The following is a 24393-nucleotide window of genomic DNA, read 5'->3' as shown; positions in this document are numbered from 1 at the left end:
CCTCTTTTACCTCTTCCTTCTGGCTTGTTTGCTTCTTATTCTGCTACTGACACGTTCCCTGTTTCACCCCTGTCCCTAACAATTACCCGACCTTTACTGTCCCGACATCCCTGTTCTAACAACTGCTGCTACTTATAATGCCCCAATAACTAAAATACCCCTAAATACTAAATAGCCCTTTTGATTTATTTGAATTTGATCTCCCAAAAATGGCACTGACCTTTTCAACAACTGCCTGCTCTACCACTAATACTAACCCTCCAAAACTTACCCCACTATTAATGCCTCCAACAACCTGTACCTTTGCCCAAGAGGATTTCTTCATTGTCGACGTCACCAACAATTATTACCTCCCTTTTTTAACCCCTGAACCCAACAATTACCCCAAAACTGATACCTGCTGTTCTAAAATAGGTTTTCCATTCTTCATTTCTTTACACTCTCTTTTCAACCCTTTTGTGATACTGACCCATTTCAACCAGTTGGACCAGTTCCAACACTTTTTGTACCTACCTGTCATTTTGAACCCAAAATATTTGAGCATAGCGCCCAGGCTAGAAAAATACCTTCAACCATGGCTACCATAACTCTCAGTCCCTGCCAACTAGTCAACCATTCATGTTACCCCATCCCTTACCACTCACCAACTATCATCAGCATGTTAATACCCCTACTCCCTGCAAACTGCCTCACAGAATGACTAATAACTCCTTTTATGTCTCGACCAGAACATCCAGCACAGGAAGTATGCCCGCTGGAAGGCCACCTACATCCACAACTGTCTGAAGAACGGAGAGACGCCTCAGGCCGGGCCCATCGGCATGGACGAGGACGGGGAAGCAGGTGGGTCACACTGATACGGCGCTGGGAGACACGCATACATAAACACACACATCGCTGTGGTCCCGTTCACAGAACAGCTCTCCGCTTTCTCCCCTTAGCCTGCTCTTTACAGAACACTCAGGCCAACTTCCTTTGTTGACTTGGTTATGTCTCTGTCGAGGTGTGTGTGTGTGTGTGTGTGTGTGTGTGTGTGTGTGTGTGTGTGTGTGTGTGTGAAGCTTGGCTCTGTATTGTGTCCCTTATCAGGTCTGGGACTGTTGCAGGAAAGCCCTGCAGTAGAAAACAGAGACTTTTGGAGATTAGAAGTGTGCGAAGAGGAGATTGGTCATGTAATGTGTTCTTACATGAGTTTGTGCTTGTGTGTGGATAAAATTCTTACAGTCTGAAAAAGACATTGGTTATTGAATGTGCATCTGAATGGAGTCAGACTGTGCTGGGCCTCCATGTGTGCTAATGCGTGTGAGATTGACCTGATATTTATTTTATTAGTCCCAGTTCCCCTCGTGTCCAGCGCGGATCAACTGAGTCCCTGACCTTTAGCACACTGAAAAGCTCTGGCCTCACATGCCAGGCTGACACCGTAAAACATAACCTTTAGGAGAAAGAAAGCATGGGAAAGCACCACTAGATCCTGAGGAGATTGACTGAATGAATTAGACAACAAAATGGCCATTGCAGCCTTTAAAGTTCATTGTGTTCTGAGAGGGATTTGGTGGGAAAAACAGGGCAGGAATCTAACCTTTTTGTTTGGCTGCCACAGGGGCAGCTGTTTCTTCCTATAGTCCGCTGCTTCAGCAGCCAGACGGAGATTTGTTATAAATTAGGACATGATGGTTTTCTGCCCGAATGGCTGTTTGACCAGACTAAGTTACAGGTCGTCCTCCAAACTGACCAACATTTAGTCTGATGTCTGCCTTGGGTTAAACCTGAAGTCCACACTGGCACAGTCTGGTCTGACCTTTTCCATCTTTTTACTATTCTGTTATTATAAGTAAACACGTGTACATTTTACAGTACTATATTTTTTCACTCCTTTGTCCCTCTCATTGTGGATTGGGGGAGCAGTTCTATTGATTTTTAAATACATATTTGATACGTAGGTTCATCTCCCATGAAAGAAGAGCTGGGTGTTAAACACAACCAAAACTAGTCTGTAGTGTTGAGCTGCTGTCAGGTATCAGAAGTTGGCATCGATTGCTTCAGGTGTTTCTTGATCTAAATCAGAGATGCTGCAGAATGTCAGTCTCTTCTACTGACCTCACTGAGCTTCATCAGGACAGATTCTCCTCATCAGGTGTAACTGAGGATGGGAGTGACGTGATGGGAGCAAAGCTAACAACAGTGTGGTTAGCAAAAGTTTCAAACCAAAACAGCATGTAAAGATGGATAGATGTTCAACAGAGAGCAGAAGAAAAAAACAGGTGTTCTGACTGGCACGCACATTTATCAGGCAAGTCCATACTAATATATGTGCACAAGCCTGTCTTGTAGAAATAAAGAGAGCCATCTATTCCCACGTCTCTTCTTTTTCCATTCTCTTTTGCAGTTTTCATTCATTTGCATGATTCATACACATTTGGTTGCTGCTCAGTGTCTCAGTTTTGTCTCAGTGTCTCAGTTTTGTCTCAGTGTCTCAGTTTTGTCTCAGTGTCTCAGTCACTGAGACGTAAATGCTTGCAGGAACTTTGGTAAAGCTTCTTACCCGACCTTAATTCAATTCAATTCAGTTCAATTCAATTTATTTGTATAGCCCAATATCACAACAGAGTGTCTCATAGTGCTTTACAAAGTTCACTGAAATAAACAAGTGTAAGCGAACAAACAATCTAATAAAGAGTCCAGCAGTCGATGAGGCCAATGGATCAGTCCGGTGGATCAGTCCGAGGCATCACCTGCCCTTTATGACCCTCCTTCTTCGGGAAGGAAAAACTCAAAAAACCCAGTGGGAAAAGAGAAACCTCCAGAAGCACCACAGTGAAGGAGAGATCCAGCTCCCAAGGACGGACAGGCTGGAGCCTTGGACAGACGCACATCCATTGGCTGATGGAGAACCACATCAGCGGGGCCAGGACCAGGATCCATAGGAACCAGGGAACCACATCAGCGGGACCAGGACCAGGATCCACAGGAACCAGAGAACCACATCAGCGGGACCAGGACCAGGATCCATAGGAACCAGGGAACCACATCAGCGGGACCAGGACCAGGATCCACAGGATCCACAGGATCCACAGGAACCTGAGAGATGAGAAAGCACAGAAAGGCTCCGGGGAAGATAGCAAGTTAGAGGCAGACATTTGGCTGACATGAGACATAACGATGGAGAGGAAGAGGAGGAGAGAGAATAGAGGAGCTCAGTGCACCATAGGAGTCCCCCGGCAGTCTGAGCCTGTAGCAGCATCACTAGGGGCTGGTCTAAGGCCTGATCCAGCCCTTAAATATATGCTTTGTCAAAAAGGAAGGTTTTTAGTCCACTCTTAAATGTAGAGAGGGTGTCTGCCCCCCTGAACCCAGACTGGAAGGAGGTTCCACAGGAGAGGAGCCTGATAGCTGAAGGCTCTGCCTCCTGAACTACTTTAGAGGACTTTAGGAACCACCAGTAGACCTGCAGTCTGGGAGCACAGTGCTCTAGTGGGGTAGTACGGTACTATGAGCTCTTAATCAAGACGCTTTGGTCTCTTTGGACTTTATTGTAGTTGAGTAAAGTTCTCGTACAAGCTGCTTTTTTAAGACAACATTTACCACTGATTCAACTTCGACGAGGTTTTTGTAGAGAAATGTATTTATATCCTAGTAGACAGACAGCTGTTGCACCACTACGCTGTCAACACAGACGATTTCTTCCTCTGCGCTTTGTTCTTCTTCTTGTGCTCTAACATCAGTCACTGCCTTCAGTCCACCACCAGTCCTCCACCAGTGGTCAGTTACAGTCTTGTGGAATTACAAATACACGTAAATAACAGATAATAAACATAAAGGGAACACCGGCCATTGTAGGACCAATGAGTTTGGTTGGACATTTCAAACAATCCTCAGCTCTAGTGCTTAAGTAAGCATTCCTGAAGAAAGAGGAACAACATTTCTGGTAGGGGCTGTGCAGTGGACAAAGAAGTCTCTTCCCTTTGTTCCCAAGTTTAATTGAAGTGCTAACTGACATACTGTGAATTGGGATAATATACTGCATGAAAATATTCAGATTACTCCCTTTATTATAAGAAGAATACCCCAGGAGGAGATGTTATCCCTTATTGATTTCCCTCATTACCCGAGCCTTTGAGGAGGTGATGGCGATAAAGAGAATCAGATCAGTTTTAACCTTCAGCTGCAGCTCTATATGGTATCTTTGGAGGACAACCACCCCGAGCTCAGTTCTCTGTTTGGTGAATTGTGTGATTATTCTGATAATTCCAGGACTCTAGTGACTTCATGTACGAGTATCGTTTTCACTGGGCCGCATGGGACTCCACAGCATCTGGACTCATTTTCAGATTGCACTTTGAGGGCTAGAAATTGCGTCAGTTGCCCCTGGGGCAGACACGAGCAAGCAGGAATGCACTTTGACATGAACACCTATGGGCTTCAGACATTTCCCTTCCCTGCAGGGGAAACTGTAAACGTATTTTTCATGTCATTGAACTGATGTTGACGAATTCCTCGCCAAAATAAAGGCCATCTGCTGGTCCACGCCCACTCACTCCACATACATGTGGGTGTGTTTCACCCAAACATGGCCTGCTCGCCCATGACATCATCTCCAGAGACCCTCAGCTGCACATGCATGTACAGTAAACACACACACACACACACACTTTAACTGCATGCGTGTCCGTCCAGCTTCTTTCCCTCATCCCTCTCTCTTTTACTCTTTCCCTCTAATGTCTCTCACACGCTTTCACTCGCTCGGATCGCTGACATGCGCTCCGTCGTCCTCTCCCAGTGTGCGTCAGGGTTTCTGTGTCAGTGATGACATCATGCTGCCTTATTCCCACTGATGGTCACGCTGCCAGAATACAGCTGATATCATCCACCCAGCACGTGTGTGTGTGTGTGTGTCCTGCTCCCTGGTGCTTCTTTCTCTTCTTTTTTTCATCAGCATTTCAACACTTGTGTCTTAGTGTGTTTGTCTTTCTGTCTTTTGAAAGACACTTCAGCAGCCCAGATGTTTGTTTTTTGCGTGTGCTTGCAACAGAACCAGTGAACATCTGTCCCACTAGCAGAAAGCATTCCCTTTAAGCCTTCCTTTTTCCCTTCACGATCATTGGAGTTGAGTGTTGAAGTTAATCCTGTAGACACAACATGATTGTGGTCGCTGGAGGTCAGTCCTGTGGTCCAACAGTGGACTTTCATGCCACAGAGACTTTCCAGGTCCAGAAGTTTAACACTGAAGTGGCCAAACGCTCGACTGTCATTACTATTACTATTTTCTAGTCATTTGACTGTAGAGGTAGACAAGAAACATGAGGAGAGAGGAAAGGGTGCTGCATGCAACGGGCGCCCTGGAACCTGAGAGTACATGGTATGTGTCTGGGAGCACAGCACCACGGAGACACCCCAACATTTAGAGTGTTTTCAGCTGAGAGCTTATTGATTGTCTCTTGACAGCCTGATATAACTGATTTTACTTCACATTTGTATGATTGTTTAAATGCATGTTGTCCCTAGATGAGTTAGGTCGAGGCTGCTTTTCTGGAAATGCTTGTATCGAACACTGGATGCAATCTGTCAGGCTTTCTTCAGAGCCCAGTGTGGACGCAGACAGCTGCAGACCTTGTTGTGATTGTGCCGACTGGTGATTGGATGGTATATTGATGATTGGTTTTCCCTCTGCCAGTATTAAGGGGATGTAACTTATTATCAGGCTAAGATGTTATAACATGTTATAATGTGTAGAACCTGTGCATTAGAGGTGTTTCTGCTGGAGTGTCGTGTCCACCAGTGACAAGTGAACCTGAAGTCCTTTATGGCTCTTTTCCGTGGATCTGACGCCTCCATATGTCTACTCATTAAAGCTGTACAGGAGCACACAGCACTATAGATCTGATCATGTTAAACAGACAGACACATGAAATGGAGGAGATGTTGCAGTTAAATAGAATTGTTTAAATATTTTGAATAAAAAGTTGATGATCTTTTCTAAATGTCCATTCATGTAACTTTAACTGTTTACAGAAATCTTAGAGGTTAATTCAAGTTACATTCTAATATCTATATAAAGTAGAGGGTAAAGTAAACAGAGAACAAATTGTTTTCTACTAAACTACTAACTACTAAAACTGGCATTTCAGTGGCGCGCAGTGACGTAACTCCAACCCCCCTCCTCCTATTCCTGCAGCCCCCTGGTGATCAGGCTGCTTATCGGCGATCTCAGATAGCTAAATTTGGACTACCGATAAATAGAAATGATTTTACACATGCCTCTATTACACATGCTGCAATCAGGTTCCACTTACTCAACTGGAAATCAAGTCGGCGAAGTCACCGCAGCAAGAAGAGCAACAAGAAAAGGACTCAGGACTTACTGAGTCCAAACTGAGCGGCATCATCAAAAAGCATCATAATCAGTTGTGATGTCTGTTTGGTGTTTCACTGCCAGGTCCCCGTCTTTATTTTTAGGCTGACATCAGCCGTCAGTGGAGGAGACCGTATGAAGTGACTCCCCGCTGTGCTGCATGTTATTTGCCATGCAGGCTTTATGGTCCCAGTGAAATGTACCACAACAATCCCACATAGTAGATTCTTGTTTTAAAAACGAAGCCATCCTGCGGCTCTCTGCTTCCAGAAGGACGTCTTTACCTGGGATCTGGTGGACAGGCCTCTGTCAGCTGGTTACTGCTGCGTACCAGCAGGCACTGGACACCACAGTGATATGAACCAGTCTAAGTAGGTTAATTAACCTCTGCAGAGTAGAATGACTGTGGCTGACACACACACACACACACACACACACACTGTCTCACACTGCCACACACACTCACCATCTCACAAATATACCAGTGGTACTTACAGAAAGACCATTGTCTGACAGCAGCTGTAGTCTGACTTTCCATTGGCTGGGAGGGGGACGTGTTTAGCAAGAGGAAAGGAATGGCTGGAGGGGAGGGGTGGAGGGTGGGGGGTGGGGGGCCAGAGAGAGAAAACAACTTCCAGTGCCGAGTTGTAAAAATATAAAGGATGTGTTCTGTGACCCAGTTGTCGGAGGAAAACGTATTTAAAGTGCTGTGAAATCTCGCCAACACTACCTCACTGCCCCCCCCCCCCCCCCCCCCCCCCCCACGCACCACGGTGGGGGAATCTAGCCACTTTTAAAGGATCAGGGAAATAATAGTCAACGTGACTAATGTTTGTAAATGTCACTGTCTAATAGTTTTAGTAAGTGTACATGATGTTGTGTTTACTGACAGTATTTTTATTGTGTCTGTTGTTACTTAATGCTGCCCTTTTGACCAGGTCTCTCCTGGAAAAGACATTTTAATTTTAATATATATATATACGTTAACATGTAAGGGACGAGGTGCCTATTAATGGAATGGATGGATAACGTGGAGGAGCGGTGGTGGAGAGGTTCGGTTTTCTTTGTCTGGCTCATTCAGGTCTTTATGATTCTTGGTTTGGTTACATAACTCCATGAATTCACTATTTTTCTGAAGTGTGCAGCACGATAAAATCCACCTCTCGCCCCTGTTTCTATTCCACTAATCGTGCATCATGGAGATTGGTGTATTTTTGGGTGAAAGTCCAGTTTGGCAGAACGTAATGTCCCTTTTCAGCGTTTGGTGTGAGTCTGGTGAAGGGACAGTTGGACAGCTGCGTCACAGCAGCTCTAAACATTTTCTAATTTGTTCTTATGACTGATTTTGTCCATAGCAACATCCAATACAATAACAAAAGATCTTCTCAATGACATTTATAAGTTAGAGTCAGAATTTTGTTTTCAGTGTTATAAGAGAATCAGTTTTGTAAGAAAGTACATGTTTTTTAAAAATAGCCTCAGCAGGGGGGGCCCAGGATAGATGACCGGACCACCTCAGACTCCTCTGGTGTTAGATGGACCAGCGTCATGTCTAAAATCTAAAATCAGCGCTCAGATTCCAATATGAGACCTCACAGCAGTTTTCATTAGGAACTGGACCACGTTCCCCTTAGCGGGCTGAGCCAAGGCCACGGAGAAATGACCTCAACGCCTTTGCTATACTGGCAGCATATGTTAAAGAACAGTGGGACAGGGGTAGACTGTCTGAGAGAGCAGAACTATGCAGAGCTCAGAAGTCCTTGTCAAAAGTGCCCTTTGGCAAGACGCTCGGCCACTAATTGTCCCAGTGCAGTGCAGTCGGACTGTGATTCATCGTCCCTGCTGCTGTAAACAAGGGGGTCTTCTTCAGGATGGCAGGAAGCAGACGCTTTTTGTCCCAACTGGCCACAGTTTCTACTCACTTTTAAAACTCACCAGCCGCTCCGGGTGTTACACCGACCAAATAAGGTTTTCAGAGCAGAGTCATTAACCTCTAAGTGATGCACCAACATGCCTACAACCACAACATGTTGGCTGCTGGTAGTTTCTAATCTGAACAACAAACTCGTCTGACTAAAGTGGAGTTTAGAGCGCTGCAGACGAGGCGGTGGAGAGCCTCCGCTAGGCGAAAAGGAGCAGGAGGAATTATAGCATGTGTGCTGATGGAGGCACAACACACAAAGTCATGGAGGCACGCACATTAGGAGAGGATTAATACCAAATGTAAAGATGACTGTGTATCTGTGTGTGTGTGTTTGTGTCCCCGTCCAAAGTGTAGCGCTGCCCAGTCATTTCCACGTCTGTTATTGGTCCCAGCCCTGTTGGCAGGGAGCTGGTGGAGATTAGCTGGGTTTCATTCATGGCACACTCAGGCGTTTGGAGCTGAAGAGCTGTGCTGCAAATGTGCCTCTCAGGGTCCACTGCCTTTCACAGCTCGCTTACTATCACCAACTGAGTAATTAGAAAAGAAACTTTGCTTGCTGTAAGCTAGATGATCTGTCACACTTCAACAAGAACATGAAGTGGTTCCCATTGAAAGTTAGTGAAGGAAGTATTGAAGGCCAACAGAGGAAGAAGTTTTAAAGAATGTTTGACATAATATAAAATATATTCATCACTAAAATTCTAAAATTAAAAAGTAACGTCGGCTTTTAAGGTCTGAAAACTAAAACAAAATGCTAATGAAGTGAAAGCAGGAATATGGTGTCACAATATTTCTGTAGCTCATTTCTAAAATATCTTATCTCTGATCAGTTTTCATGTTTTAGTTTTCTTAAGAACAAACATCCAGAAGAAACCTTGAAAACATCCATTACCACGACCCACACATGGGGACAGGGAGAAGAGGCCCTGTCCTGCTGGGGGGGGGGGGCACACAGCTCTGAGGAGAGCCTAGCCAGCAGGCTGGGGTTGGGGGGGTGCAGGTTAACGTTGGGGATGATGATGCCAAGGCAGCTTTCCAGACACCTCTGATCTGCCAACATGAGCAGGGTTCCTCTCCAGCTCAGGTCCTGAACACACCCTTCTGAGGCAGGTTACTGTTCTGTTCTTCACATATCCTCTAATAAGAACAGCATCATAGCCTGGTGTGTTTACTGAAGCCGTCCACTTTATGGCCGTCCCACTTCATAACAGAGAGGAAGCTGTGTCGATGTGTCGTTTAGCTCTTCCGTGTATCCACTCGCAGCCACTCGGAGATGACGCTCCCAGGCAAAGGCCTCTTGGCTGCCAGCCGGCTGGGAACCAGTTCCCTTCTCCTGTTACCCAGCAGGGTGTGATTCCATTCCACCGTCAACATTCGTTCAGTTGCGGCGTGTGCGACCATGAGATGGCACTTCCTTCACAAAAACACCATCTGCCAGATGGTGTTTTTGTGCCAGGTCCCTATCACGGCCCAGCCAGCAGCTCTAGTGGGAGCTGCATCTGTATCAGTGTGGTTCTAACAGGACACTGAGGACGAAGAGCATTCTTCAGCACCTGGACATTATCACTGGTACCATTTAACAGGACCACAGTGAGTGTGTTGGTGCACCAGTGCAACCCCAGCACAGTTCAGAAGCATCTGGGCTCGTTGTTTTCTTTTAACTTATGTAGAAAAGAACTTCACATGAGTCTTCATGAACATTCAACAAATGTTGTGCACCAGGTGTTAGTACTGTACACACACTAATGTGGCCCTGTGTGTGTGTGTGTGTGTGTGTGTGTCCAGAGAAGTGAATGATCAGTCGAACCTTCTCTGGATAAACAAAGTTTAGCAGCTTAATGAAAGACAGAATATTCCAGCTAACGTTTGTGAAGTGTCAGATCTCCTCATAACGCCCGTCTGCCTTCCTGTCTGTGGTGCACTGAGGGCACAGGTCGGCGCTTAGCATGGTGTCAAATACAGCCTGTGTCTGCAAATCCAGCCCGGCGGTTCTTAATCAGTCAAAATATCTTTGGCTGTCCAGAGACGTTTTCTGTGTGCTAGGTGTGGCTGCTGAGAGAGGCGAAGCTTTCAGCGTGAGGCTCGTGTTCTGAAGATGAGAACACCACGGGACGTTTCTCTGCTATTTCTTTGCTTTCTTTTCAAAGTCCTCTCATAAGCATCTCTCTCCCATTTTGTTTTAAGCTGTCACTCTTTGTGTTTTCTCTGTTGTAACTCTGAGATTGGCCTACATGAGTTCATCATTAAACACTGAATCTGAACCACCCAAAATTAACTCTTACCTGCTGCCTGGATCAGTAACAACACCACCTCAGCACCTTTTCTCTAGATCCAGCTAAAGAGACGGCACCTCACAGTTTTGGACTTGCAGCCATAAAGATCTCCTTCACGGGGAAGAATTCACTTTTCCACAAACCTGCAAATCACATATCTGCAAACTACAGAGAGAGAAGTTAGTGTCGAATGTCCTTGACACCCAATACAGACTTTTCAGCACAACATGAACCAGAACAGTCAGCATGGCACCAGAGGATCCTCAATCCTGATCCCACCTACAAAGCTGTGATTGGTTTGGTTCTTGTTGTCCGTGAACAGGGACCCTTGCTGAATGACCTAAAGGATCAGAGATGTGGGCAGCGATTCAGGAGAATATCCTCTAGAGGAAGCTGTGCACGGTGTAGAAATACTCTTTCTTAGGCTTTTTGACACCACGTACTGAATAACATGGCCACTGTCACTGTTCCATTAAAGGAGCTCACACCAACCTCTGCTCATTGTCCTGTTTTCTTTTTGGTAGATGAACATGGAGCTGAAGGTTTATCAGACCAAGGTCTGTCCTACGGGGGTTCCTTCAGAGCGGGGCCTCCCTCCGAGCCCTATGACGACCAGAACCAGAGTTTGGGTCCCGGTCCTGCCCCGGGGATTGGATTTACTCCCAGTGCGGGACCCCCCACCACCAACTTCAACAACATCCACATCCCACCAGGTGCCCACGCACCGGCCAACACTCCGGCTGCAGAGCTGCCTCCGCCTACAGGTACGAAGCTCAGAGGTTCTGTTTGTGTTGACACGGTAGCAACTGGTCTCAGGTAATCTGTCACACCACGAGATTTAGATCACACATTCATGTTCCCCTCAGGATGAATTATAAGAACTTTGTTGATCCTCTGACTTTTCATCTAGCGCCAGGGAGTTTAGGGAGAACTGATGACAGTCAGCTGTCCTTTAGCACGCTGATGTTCACAGTTAGCAGATATAACGGCTGTTTGTGGTTAAACCAAAAGGATCTTCCAGGTCTCTCTCTGTAGGGATCCTTTCCATGATGCTGTCACACACTTAGAATAACACTCTGAGCCTGTCAGTGGATCAAACAAGCTCTTTTAGTGGACCTACTGTGATCAGGTGCAGTTGTCCCAAAGGATCACGTTGCAGCCATTGCAGCCCGTTTGGTGTCTGCTGGCTGAGGTGATCTACTGGACCAGTTCCAACACTTTTACTACCTACCAGTCACTCAGACACCAGGATGTGTAATGTATGGTAATGGTAACTCTATGTTAGTACACCATCATTAATTAGTTGATGATAGTTATATTTTACATCTGTCAAAAGTAACTAGTCACTAAAGCTGTCACACACACACACACACACACACACACAGTAAAAGCACCAAAGGTGTGGCGCAGTAGACTGTGATTGTAGTAGATTATGTGGTGGTTGACATAATATTTTATTGTGTTGTACAAAGTGTGTGTCAGTGCACACAAGAAGACTGAATGGTGCTCCTGCGGTAAATCAGACCGTAAAGACAAAGGCTTATGTAACTGTTGCCTCCTCAGAGGAAGTCTTGTTTGTTTCCCATGACGAGGGTCAGAGCACAAGACAAAGTGTGTATGTGCTTTACACACACACACACACTGTTCACACACACACACACACACACACACACGTTGGATGTTGTCTGGCTGGCATTTAATCGCATGTCCCTGCTGTGAGGACGATGTGATTTAACCAAACGAGCGCTCGGTGCTCATCCAGTCACAGGTAGCGCCGCTGACCGGCGGGGTGTGAGTGTGTTCGCTGCCTGCTGTGAAGGATGTTATTGATCAGGACACAGTGACGTGATGTCTGTGTGGGAAACAGAGACGGCAGCTGTGTTTGCACTTGTCGCTCCCTTTGAAAATCTAATTATTGTTTGCTTTTGTTCTACACAAAAAATCTGGATATTCATCTGTGACCTTGATACCTTTTTAACTTTGAATAATAAATAAAGAGCATAAAGCTGATTTAGTACTTCGAGGATTTTGAGTTTCTTTTCACTTTGATTTAGTGGAAACGATGTGATTAGTGATCTCACAGCCAGAGAACGTCTGTTACAATAAACTACAACTCAGTTTAACCTCTTTTGAAGTCCCTTTTTAGTGCGTACGTTTTTTAAAATGACTAAAATAACCAGTGGTGATTGTTGAACCAGTCGGTGCTAGTTTGTGGTCACATCGACGCTTCCAGCTTATTGCAGTTTAAGTGTTTTAAAAAGAGACAATATACACTTTTTAGAATTTTATTTTAGGATTTATTGTAATTGAGGTGTTTTTGTCAACCAGCAGAAGCAGTTAAACCAGTGCCTGTTCCCAGAACGATGCCCACTGTCGACCCCTCACTGCTCAACGCTCAGCAGCAGGGTAAGAACACACACACACACACACACACACACACACTGATCCAAACTAAATACACACCTCACACACAATACTTTCATAGATGCAGAGTGTTTTTCTCTCGCTGTAGATTAGGGCCTGAATATGTCCTCACCATACTCGTCCTGTATTCTCCCTGTGTTAAACATTTACCTCTTTTCTTTCTTTCTTTCTAAAATAAATAGAACTGATACCCAAACATATATTTCAAAATGTAATAAGGAAGGTGTGATGAGTGCAGATTTGATCCTCTGAGGTGGTTTGTAATTGAAATCTAAAGGAAGCTGATGAATAACTACATTTTCACCTCTTCGCGTTTCCTGTTTCTTCTCAGTGAAACTTTATATTTAGCATCGTCTCTGTCAGAGTGAACCAGCGATAAAGTGCCTCTCAGTGACAAAAGGAATTAGAATTTCATCCTGTTGAGACATCAGGACGAGTCCTAATGAGGCTTTACTGTCTTAGAAGAATGAAGGATGAGTATATTTGGTGTGTGCAGCTTAAAGTCTGCTCTTTAGACTTTATCTGTCCAGGGAGGATGTGCGCTTGGGCGTTTTTGAAATGCTTAAAGTAGCAGGTTCTGCTGCAGGCTTGTAACTGTCTCATTACCGTGTTTTAAGTTGAAATCTGAAAGGCAGAACATTTCTCCATCACTAATAGGATTATGAGATAGTGGCACAGACTCGACACGCTCTCTCCTCGTGTAGATGTCATCGCCAGAGCGTCTGAGACCCTGTTCAAGTAAGAGAGTAAAACTTCAGGGGGAATTCTGCTATTTTCAAACCTATTTTGACATATTTTGTTGTCTAAATCACCATCAATCAATCAATCAATCTTTATTTATAGAGCACCAATTCATAACAGCGTTATCTCAAGACTCTTTCCATAAAGAGCAGGTCTACAGACCCAACGATTCAGGAATTCAACATTAAGGATTCAAGAATCCCCACATGAGCAGCATCAGATGTTAGATTGAGCAACAGTGGAGGAAGAACTCCCCTTTAACAGGAAGAAACCTGGAACAGACCCAGGATCAATGTGGGCGGCTTCTGTCAGGGTCCGTGTTGGGTGGAGATCACCAGTAGGTACAAAAGGTTTTGGAACTGATCCAATCACCTCAGGTCGATTTCAGAACAGCCGGTGTACATTCATACAATTCATTCAATTCAAACCCACCAGACTGCACTGACAAATACTGTGAGTTTACTGTGCAGGATGTAGTTGCTGCCTCGATCGCTTAGTTTTCCTGTCTGTTCTCTAAAATCCCTGTTTTAGTGAATGTAGTCTGGTGTGTGTGCTGTTTGTGGTTAAACCAAAAGGATCTTCCAGGTCTCTCTCTGTAGGGATCCTTTCCATGATGCTGTCACACACTTAGAATAACACTCTGAGCCTGTCAGTGGATCAAACAAGCTCTTTTAGTGGACCTACTGTGATCAGGTGCAGTTGTCCCGAAGGATCAGGCTGTGCTGGCATTTAGACACCAGAATATGGAACGAACAGTCCAGGTTTAAAGATATTAGAATTACAGTTTAGTGTTTGAGTTGAGGGTACATCTCATCCCTTTGACCTTTTCATTTCAGTGTCACAGTTTTACAGAGTAGACTTTTTCATTTCCCTACTTTTACATGCACAGTTCATGTATTTCCTCTTTCACAGCATCAGTGCTAGAAAAGACACGTCCAGTCCATCCACAGTGGTCTTTGAAGTCCACTTTAAAGGGGTGAGCTCTGAGGTCACCTGGTAGCGAAACACAGAGGTTTTCAACCTGAAAGAAGGATAAAATAAGTAAAGAGGACAGATAGGAGAGTGAGGGAGAAACCAGGCCAACGGCAGAAGCTGAGAGGAAGAAATCCAAATCCTTCTAAATCTCTCATCGAATCTTATTTGATCCACGGTTTGTAACAAAAGTCAAAAACAACTTAACCTTAATTAAATTGGGATGGATTCAGTGCTGTGCCACTCTAAACAGTGTCTGCCTTCTCAAACTGCAAAAATGATGCAGCTCGATCACCAGAGGAGACACTTCAGTGTGTTTTGTCTGGTTAACCTACAAAACCACAGACTAAACACAGAGTGGTGCTTCTTTTCCTCTCACAAACAATCTTTGTTCCAGGAAGTCGCTCTCAGCACTCAGGTGAACTACTTACACATGATGAAATAGGCCGCAGGCCACAAGCCAGGGGGTGGAACAAGCCAGGGGGTGGGTGACGTAGTAAAATGACTTTTAATGCTGAAATAGTGCAACGGACATGTTGCCTGTTGCACCAAATGACACATATGGTGCTTTTCCATCACACAGTTTCAGCTCTACTCGACTCGACTCGACTCGGTTTGGTTGGTTTTCCATTACAGGAGCGTACCACCTCAAAGTGGGGGGGTCGTCATAGCAAGGCGGCCTGAAACTCCAGTGGTGTCATTTGTATGCGGCACAAACACAAACACAACTGAGGACCTGGAGCGTTTGGTTTGTGTGGATCCGTTCACCTCGTTCACAGGAATAATAAAAACACTCGGTCTGTTTCCAGGTTTAAAAAACGGAGGGTTTGATTCTTGTGAACGAGTCGCTCTCGTGACTCATCCAGTGATGTCACTGCCTGGCCAATCAGTGGCCTGCAGTCTGGTGACGTCACATTTTCGTCTCGAACCCTGGCAGAGGAGGTACTGAAATAGTACCTGGTACCAGGAACTATCACCTGGTGGAGAACCAGGAAGGTGGAGTCGAGTAGGTACTAGTGGAAAAGCACCAATACTGTTGGTACTCGATACCTGATGAGCACAGTAACAGAAAGAGACATCAGTAACGGTGAAAAACTGTTGGCCTGCAGGTAGAACCTGAATTTATCAAACTGGAACCAGATCCACAACAGAACCCCAACCTACGAAGTGTATGTGGTATCATTTCATGACATCCCTTTGTGTGGTGATTAAAAGCAGTGTGATGTGAAGACATGAGGACAGAAGAAAGGCTGTCAAAGCCTGAAGCATGATAACATGGCCTCCCCCTTAAAAATAGCACTCCTCTTTGTCCCTGTCTGACGACCAGAAGATGTCAAATACCCGGTGAGTAACCACTGGAGATGGAGGAGACTGAGACGGCCGCCGTCTGATTGGTCCCCCACCCGTCGTCTGTCTGCCCTCTAACCTATCATTACCACCTCACCACCGCCGCTGTCTAGACTATCATTAGCTGCTGGTGGTTGGCCGCAGAGAGAGTGAGAACGAGAGGGAGCGGTGGAGAGCTCGTAGTCTGATCGCGGAGCTCCATGTAAAGTATTTCTCACCTTCGACTTCAGCGTCCAGGTTACTGATATTTAATAGTCTCAGACCCCCATAGACATTCACTGTATCTGCTGCTGCTTCCAGTGAAGGAGCCTCACAGTCCAAAAATAAAGAAATGAAACTACGGGGGGCTTCGGGGGTGTTAGATGTTAGAGCTAGAGTCCAAATGGGACAGTTTGTTTGCAGACCTGATATCTGGCATGAAAGCTGGGCACATAAAGGACACGCACTGCATAGGTTATTTAAAAGCTTTTTATCTCCAGTGCCTTCAGAAGACAGCTAAAGAAGCAGGTTTCTAATTTAAATGACAATAACCGTGTAGCCGGACTGGTTTAGGTCAAGACAAGACGGCGAGCCCTGCAGCCGGTCCTCACCAGCAGGCAGCGTGCCGGCCCCTCCGCGGGCGCCGTGCAGATCAGTCCATGTACAGTGGACAAAGTAAGGGACAAAATGCTCGATAAAGACGAAGCACGTTGCCAAGTCAGCCTGCCGTGGATAAGTGATGGTGTAATCGTTCTGCAGGTCTTTGGTTGGATATTGCAGATACAGAAGGATTTGAGATACATGTGGAAACAGCTTTTTGTAGGATTGTGTTTTTCCGTAAAAAGATAAGTGTGCGTGCTCAGCAGAAGCTTTAACTGGATAAATAGGTGAAATGAATAATTCAGCCTCTTTTCAAGCCAATTCTTTGAAAGAGGAAAAGAAGTTTTTTTGCTTTTTTTAATTTCAGCTCTGCTCTCGTTCTCCTCGCAGGGTGAATTCAGGCGTGGCTGATAAACTGTGTGACTCAGGCAATTACACTTTTGTCCAGTCACTGTTACAATTAAAGTGAAACAGCCTATCTGGGACGTACATTGAGCCCTTCTCCGTACAGATAAGCGAGCAAAATGTCCATTAAAACATCCCGTCTGAAGAAACAGGCAAGTTCCTCAGTAATTACGGAGGTATCTGTTCCTCTTTTGCTCTTCAGTTTGAATTAATTCAGTCAGCAGTCCTATTTTTGATCAACAGACCCCTGGGATGAATGTGGTTGTGTTACTGGAGTTCCTCACTGCTGTGACGATATGGAGATACTGTATTTCTAAGGCTGCGCTGTGCCACATATTGTACCAGGATGCTTTTTCCAAGTGTTCATATCAGCTTTAATACCAGCAGCTGTTCTGCCCACGATGTGGATTAAGGAGCACAGCTTTGCAGGGTGATAACACACCTCCAGGAGAGGTTGAACACACGACAAATCCAAGGCATTGTGAAGATTAATTGGTACAGTAACAGGAAAAGTACCTGTCAAGTGTGTAGTTTGTTAGTTTGTCTGTAATGAAAAATGGAAAATATGAAGTTTTACCAGTAAAAAACATTAATAATATACATATAAGTCCCAAAATATCATGACAGTAGACGACAACATTATTATCTATAATAATCTAAAACAGGATTTATCACTAGTTTCACTGTTTACATATACAGAAACTCTGGACCTGTATGTTGTTGGTTAGACATATATTCATATATTCATATATGCTGTTTGTGTTCTTTGTTTGTGGCCGTCGGCCTGTTTTCTGTCTATGGGTGTAGCACTGAGAGCAGCTTCAAGTCAAATTCCTCGTCCATGTTCACATGCTTGGCCAGTAGAGTTGCTCCAGGTTGTGATCGTCAGCGTTGTGCTGGTGAGACGGGTGACGGCCGGGGAAAGATCATTTAATGCCTCAGATTATACAACATGTGAAATAAGAAGAAGAGGATAGATAGTAGAGGTTTGTCAGACGGAGCGGTGTCGGTAGTGGTTGCTACTAGCAACACAACGTTCAGATGAAACTGACGAGTTTGGTGAATAATAAATAAAACAATAATGATGACAGTAAAAAAAAGTTTGAGTCACTTTAGGAAAGCTGAGCTGTTCAACTGACCCCTGAAAGAATAATTATTTCACTGGATTTGTGTTTTCAGAGCAGATTAATCACAGTTTTGATAATCAATCGCTTCACAGTAACAAAATGTGCCAAACAGCTCCTGAACAGTGTTTTCTCTGTGTTATCGGCTGAATATCTGTGAGCGCTCTCTTCCAAAGCCGAGCACACACACACATGTTGGTGTCATGGGTGGTTTCTGACCAACACTGTTGTCGGTTTCACACCCGGCGCCCACGATGAGGAAGCGGCAAGCGTCCTCGTACCCATGTGTCCCCGAGGCTGTGTGGTCAGGTGCTTTTTTAGCGCAGCACAAAGCGAGTGCGCTCCGACCAGAAAAGAAGCTGTCTAAAGTCAGCGAAGCAGCACTTTCCTGTTATTGAAGGGCACCTTCTTCAAATAGAAAGGTCTGCTCATGTGCTCTCACTTTGCACATGAACGCATCCTTTTTCTCGTCAGAAACCTCTCACTCAACACCAGCAGCAGCAGCAGCAGTACGTCTTTGGGTTTGGGAGGCTGGTCTGACAGAATCAGTCCTCTGTAGACTAGAGTGTTCTCATTGGGTCTGTTTGCTGAGAGCTGCTCCATCTCTCTTCATGAAACCTGATTGTCAGCTCGGTTATGTTCTTCCCATCTTAAATAACGATGTGGTCTTTACAAAACGACTCTTCAGGCCGTTTTTTATCATTAGCACCTTTTGTGAAGCGGCCCCGCTCCAAGGCCCACTCCCTGCTGGGCGCTGTGGTTTCTGGCCGTCCCCCATCTCTTCGCCGACTCTCTCTCTTCATTTTTCCACTATTTTCCCTCCTCCTCCTCCTCTCAACCCCTTCCCATCATTGGGAGCATGCAGTCAGCATATTTCTGAGTTTTCCCAGCTCTTTGGAGGAGCAGGGATTAGAAGCCTGTGGTGCAGCATTATTCAGTCATTTCTCTGCAGCTCTTCTCCAGAGGACCATGTTTTATTAACGCTGCTGTGACAGGAGAGAACATCACTGTCGGGTCCATATGGGCCCATAGGTCCTTTATGGGCTCCCACGGTGTTAACATCACATTAGAAAAGTAATGGGCGCTGTTATTATTTCATGTGCTAGACATTAACTCTGAGAGCAGCACTGGCTGTGTGGAACAATGGATTCATCTCTCCTGCTGCACCTTTTTAACCATTCACACCCTCAAGTACGGCAGGGAGCGATCACACCGTCACAGAGGAGATCCAAGTGATAGTTTGGTACCAAACATAAAAACTGCTAACAATGTGGAGGGTTCATTAGAGCTCTGACTGCTTTTCTTAACACATGAAGTGTCCCTGTGGTTCGGCCTCCTAAAGATCTGCATCAGTTTAAGTGTCCACTACATTTAGAATAGTTTTACTGCTTTACCTGTCGCCCTCTCTGTAAAGCGTCCTACGACCCCCACCCAGCACGCCACAGATCAGCTGATTGGGACGATTATTGTGTTCAGGCACCATTTGCCCTCCTGTAACTTTCACTAGGAGAAAAAGATGGAACATAAGAGAAGCAGCAGCGACGAGCTCAACGTGACCACAGCAATGTGCTTTTAACTCTTAACTTTGACTCTCTCACATGGCCCCACATACAAGCCACCACTCTCTGCGTCACGTCGGGTCTGTGGAGCCGAACGCTGCTGAACATCCACAGAACAGTTGGTCCAGACCAACTGACGCACCCTTTAAACAGCCTGTGAAATGACTGCGTCTGTCCTCTACAGGCTCTGAAAACTCTGAGGGTCTGTTGCTGTTTAGTCGGCCGTGAAGCCGCTTTGTTGAATATTGTTCCTGTCTTGGTTGGATTGTCTCTGTTTGATATGGGGAGGGATGGTTCCAGTTAAAGAGAGGCCTCTGGGGAGGGAGAGGGTGTTAGAGGGGGGACAGAGGAGGAATTAAGATATAGATAGAGAGGGAGGGGTGGAGGAGAAAAGAGAGCCAAATGACAAAAGGAGGCCGGAGAAAGAAGGAAAGCTTAGTTTGGAAGTTGTGAAATCAACAAGGGAAACAAAAACGTGTTAGAGAGGTACTTCATCAGTCACATGACACTACTTCATCAGTCACATGACACTACTTCATCAGTCACATGACACTACTTCATCAGTCACATGACACTGATGTTGAATCCATCAGTTTAGAAACCATGAAATGTCCTCCAGCACTTCAGACAGAGCTCTCAGAGCTTCTATTCTACCGCCGGGGCTACGGCAGAGCTGCTCCTGGTTCAGAGTCAGGCCGAAGAGAGGGGACGGGGTGAGGAAGAGGAGATGTGTGGGGGCTCAGTGTAAAGGGAGGACAAAGTGGGACGGATACAGTTTAAGAGAAGACCAGAGACTTTGTCCAGCTGTCCGAGTCCAGAGAGAGAACAGTAGAGCGACAGATGACGGAGGGATAAAAGAGAAGATCCAAACAGACGTTTTCTGAATGACGGATCTTTACTGGGGGGTTTGTGGGCTTGGGCCCTGCAGCCTGGAGCCCCGTATGTCTCCTATAGTGTTACACCCTCCCTAAGCTGCCGTGGCTCCTCCAGGCTCGGCTGCAGGCCTCTGGGGACCCCGGTGGGTGGAGGGCCGCGGGTGGAACTAACTGCAGAAACAAAGGCAGTAAAAAAAAAAAGAAAACCAGGCTCCATGTTTTTGCAGAAAGCCTTTTATTAGGAGGCTGTTTACTTGGGACATAGCAGAGGAAGAGAGCCGGCCTGCGTGGAGCTAATCAATAATTAATCACCACACGGAGTGATGTTATAACGAGCACGGTGATGTCAAACAAAACAGAGGACAGAACATATTCAATTAATTGTAAGGTTGTAGTTTATGTGTTTTGGCAGCCGGAGTCAGGTTTGATCTGATATGCACGCACAGGAAAAGAAATATTTTGACACAGTCACCCAGGGAGAGCTGGAACCAGTGAGGCCAGAAACACTGTGTGTCCACACATCCAACGTGTTCAGGATGAATGCAGTGTATCCTTTCATTGTACATCATCAGATGTAAAACATGGGTGTTTGCATCACACTCAAAGAGGATTTTCTGCTCTCAAGCTCTTTTTTCTGCTCGTCTCTGTGGGTGAGAACACTTTAAGCTTCTCGTGTCGCCTCTTGTTCTGTGGAGGTTATGAGAGCTGACTGAGGACGCAGGCCACCAACATCCCCGCTGCTCTCAACTCTAAATCACGTTTTATTACACTTTAGAGTCTGTTTGCAGACTAAAGCTTTACAACAAAGTTCATTTGTGTTGTTGTGTGTTGGAAACTAACCTTTTAAAACCCCGAGTCACACAATGACTCAAACTAACTGACCGATGGAGGCAGCAGCAGAGCAGCAGCTCTAAAATCCCTGTTTTAGTGAATGTAGTCTGGTGTGTGTGCTGTTTGTGGTTAAACCAAAAGGATCTTCCAGGTCTCTCTCTGTAGGGATCCTTTCCATGATGCTGTCACACACTTAGACTGAAGGGTTTTGGTGTTTTAAAGGCTTAGTTCAGATTCTGAGAGAAGTGACTCTTTAGAAACAAACAGCTGTTATATCGCTCTCTTCAAAGCCACCAGACTCCATTGATGAAAACAGTCACTTTAGCTGGCAGAACACAGGAGTTATTGCTGACCCACCACAGCAGTCTGAGCCTGTCAGTGGATCAAACAAGCTCTTTTAGTGGACCTACTGTGATCAGGTGCAGTTGTCCCAAAGGATCACGTTGGCTGAGGTGATCTACTGGACCAGTTCCAACACTTTTACTACCTACCAGTCACTCAGTGGACACAGAGGACTCAGGCTAAGTTCTCCTTTAAGTTGAAGCAGGTTGAGCATTGAGTTGTTGTCCAAAGTGTCTTAAAGATTTACTGATATGTGAAATGAGCGTCCTGATTTATTTCTGCTGATCTCAGTCTTTAACATGACGTCTCCTCACAGTTCCTCTGATTGGCTCCTTGTTGTTGCACAGAAACTCACATGTGACTCTTCTCTCTTGGCTCCCTCCTCTTTCCCTCTTCTTCACTGTCTCCTCTTGTTCCAATCTCGCCTCGCCCTCCCTCCCTCCCTCCAGGCGGCGTTCATCTGTCCCCGGAGGACTTCACTAAGGCCCAGAAGTACTGCAAGTACGCCGGCAGCGCCCTGCAGTACGAGGACGTGGGCACGGCCGTCCAGAACCTCCAGAAGGCCCTGAAGCTCCTCACCACGGGCAAAGAATGAAGCCTTTGTCCTCCTCTGATCTGATCCCTCCTTCCCTTCTTCCTTCCTTCCTTCCATCCCCCTCTCCTCTCCACAGCAGCGCCACTCTATCTGTCACTGATCTGCCCCCCCCCCGACACACACACACACACTGTGAGGCCGTCCCGTGAACAGAGGCGTTGAGCTCTCCGTCAGAAGAGGACATGATGGAAATCAGTGTGTAACAATGGCTGCCTGTGTGTGACGGCGTGTCGCTCAGACCGACCGACTGACTGTTCACGATTACCCCCCCAACCAGCAGATCAAAGCCTCTGATTGATCACTGTCGGCTTACTACACGCTCATCAATACTGTCCCAGAGGGATCCAATCAGTCTGAAACATCAGCAGTTTGACACAAAACACAGAATCAGAAACACTAAACTTTCCATTAATAGTAAAAGCTAAAGTCTAACAAAGCCAGTAAGGGGCCCTTTAGTCAAGAGTGATAGTGAAACTGATGTATTACGTTTGAATTGATGAGGAGGAGCCAGCAGCAGCAGCATGGTGTGTTTCTGTCACCTCCTCCACGAAGAAGAACCATCTGCAGAGTGAGCAGTAGGACAGAAGCTCCAGTTTAACGGACCACAGCCGAGGGAGGGGGGACCACAGCCGAGGGAGGGGGGAGCTGCTGCTTCTCTGCTGGCTGGAAGAACTCTGGGAGGGTTTCAGCTCACCTGTCCTGAGCTGTAGGGGGGCTGGCAGCTGTGCTCCCCCCTTTTTCTGGTCATGATGCTAAGCTAGGCTAATCGCTGTCATCAGAGCCTGCTGACTGACTGACTGACTGACTGACCGACCGACTGACATCTGCTCATCGGGATCCAAATTCACTTTGTCTCCCCAAATGTTGAACTGTTCCTGTTTAACGGTGGATGACGCACACGTGAAAGTGACCACTGTGGGGCGCTGATGGACGACTGACTGACTGACTGACTGACTGACTGACTGACTGACTGACTGACTGACTAACACTGAAACATGGTGAATGTCACCACCAACCTTCATCCATCTGTTTTTCTGTTCTTCTCAGCTCGTCGTCATAATTAATCAGTCACCACACGTTGGCGCTGCTGTTTTGCTTTGTTCTCAGACAATAAAGAAATGAATGTGGAGGGAAGAACTAGCTACTAGATAAACTGCTGTTGGGGTGTTTGACTGTCCACATGGGGGGGGGCTGACACTCAGATCGTCCTCTGACTTTAGGAGGTTTGAATCTTTTCCTGTTGATGTGTAGATCTCTGTGTGTGTTCTGAGGGGCTGTGGCTTCTTTACTGTGTAAGAGCTTCTTCCAGTGGGACTGTGAAGGTTTCCACTCAGCAGCAGAGCCTGAGCTCTTTGAATAAACTGTTTGAAACGATGGCCGTACTGACTGCTCTGTTTCTGATCGTCCTGTTGTTCAGGTTCTCCGGCGTCACGTCTGTAATCAGAGACCAGAGTCGCTCTCTCTCCGCTGCTGATGAGTCCGAATGATCGATGGGTTTCTTTTAAACATCAGATGAATCAGACTTCAGCTTTGGAGGCTGAGTGACACCTGAACACGTCTCCGTCCCACCGCGGGCTCTAACACGATCGAACGCTCGCGGACTTTCGTCGTAGCGTCAGGAGGAAGCCGAGGAGGCCGCACGGACACATCGACGTGTTAATCGCCTTCATCGGGATCTCCGCTTCTCCCTGACAGCCTGTGACATCATCACGTTAGCTGACGTCACAGCTAGCGTTAGCCACCATTAGCTGTTAGCTGAACTTTAAAGTTCTTAGAATTTGAATTAATTCTTCACAACTTCACAAACTTGGCGACACAAAAAGTTCTCTGATTCATTATTTTCTGATTTCCTAGAAGTCTTTTCTGTGCAGAGAGAGAAAAGTCTATGGACGGATCGAAGAGCTTTCTGCCGTTTCGTGGGAACTTTCATCCAAAGATTCTCAGAAATGCACGTTGAGTATTTTTAGCTGTAAAGGAGCCTGATGGGAAAAAGCTTCGGTATGTTTTCGGCGTCACGTGATCACCTCGGTCCAGACTTTAAATCTGTGGC

General features: G+C 45.9%; 1 protein-coding gene across 2 annotated transcripts in view; it reads left to right on the top strand.

Annotated features, from left to right (window-relative positions):
• vta1 (vesicle (multivesicular body) trafficking 1) overlaps positions 1 to 23719 on the top strand; it is a 54314-nt gene extending 30595 nt beyond the window's left edge. Inside the window, exons 5-8 of one of the 2 annotated variants that reach the window (XM_070848983.1) lie at positions 729 to 843; positions 11074 to 11313; positions 12881 to 12955; positions 22198 to 23719. In XM_070848983.1, coding sequence (XP_070705084.1) covers positions 729 to 843; positions 11074 to 11313; positions 12881 to 12955; positions 22198 to 22343 — 576 coding nt within the window. In that variant the 3' untranslated portion in view covers positions 22344 to 23719. Of the gene's footprint in view, positions 1 to 728; positions 844 to 11073; positions 11314 to 12877; positions 12956 to 22197 lie in introns of both variants that reach the window. The other variant, XM_070848982.1, reaches the window with a different exon arrangement.
• Positions 23720 to 24393: the final 674 nt, after the last annotated feature.

Source organism: Pempheris klunzingeri, chromosome 18 (assembly GCF_042242105.1).
Source record: "Pempheris klunzingeri isolate RE-2024b chromosome 18, fPemKlu1.hap1, whole genome shotgun sequence".
In the NCBI taxonomy this organism is placed as follows: Eukaryota; Metazoa; Chordata; class Actinopteri; order Acropomatiformes; family Pempheridae; genus Pempheris; species Pempheris klunzingeri.
The sequence above is the reverse complement of the archived record's forward strand: the minus strand, read 5'-3'. Positions and strand labels throughout refer to the sequence as shown.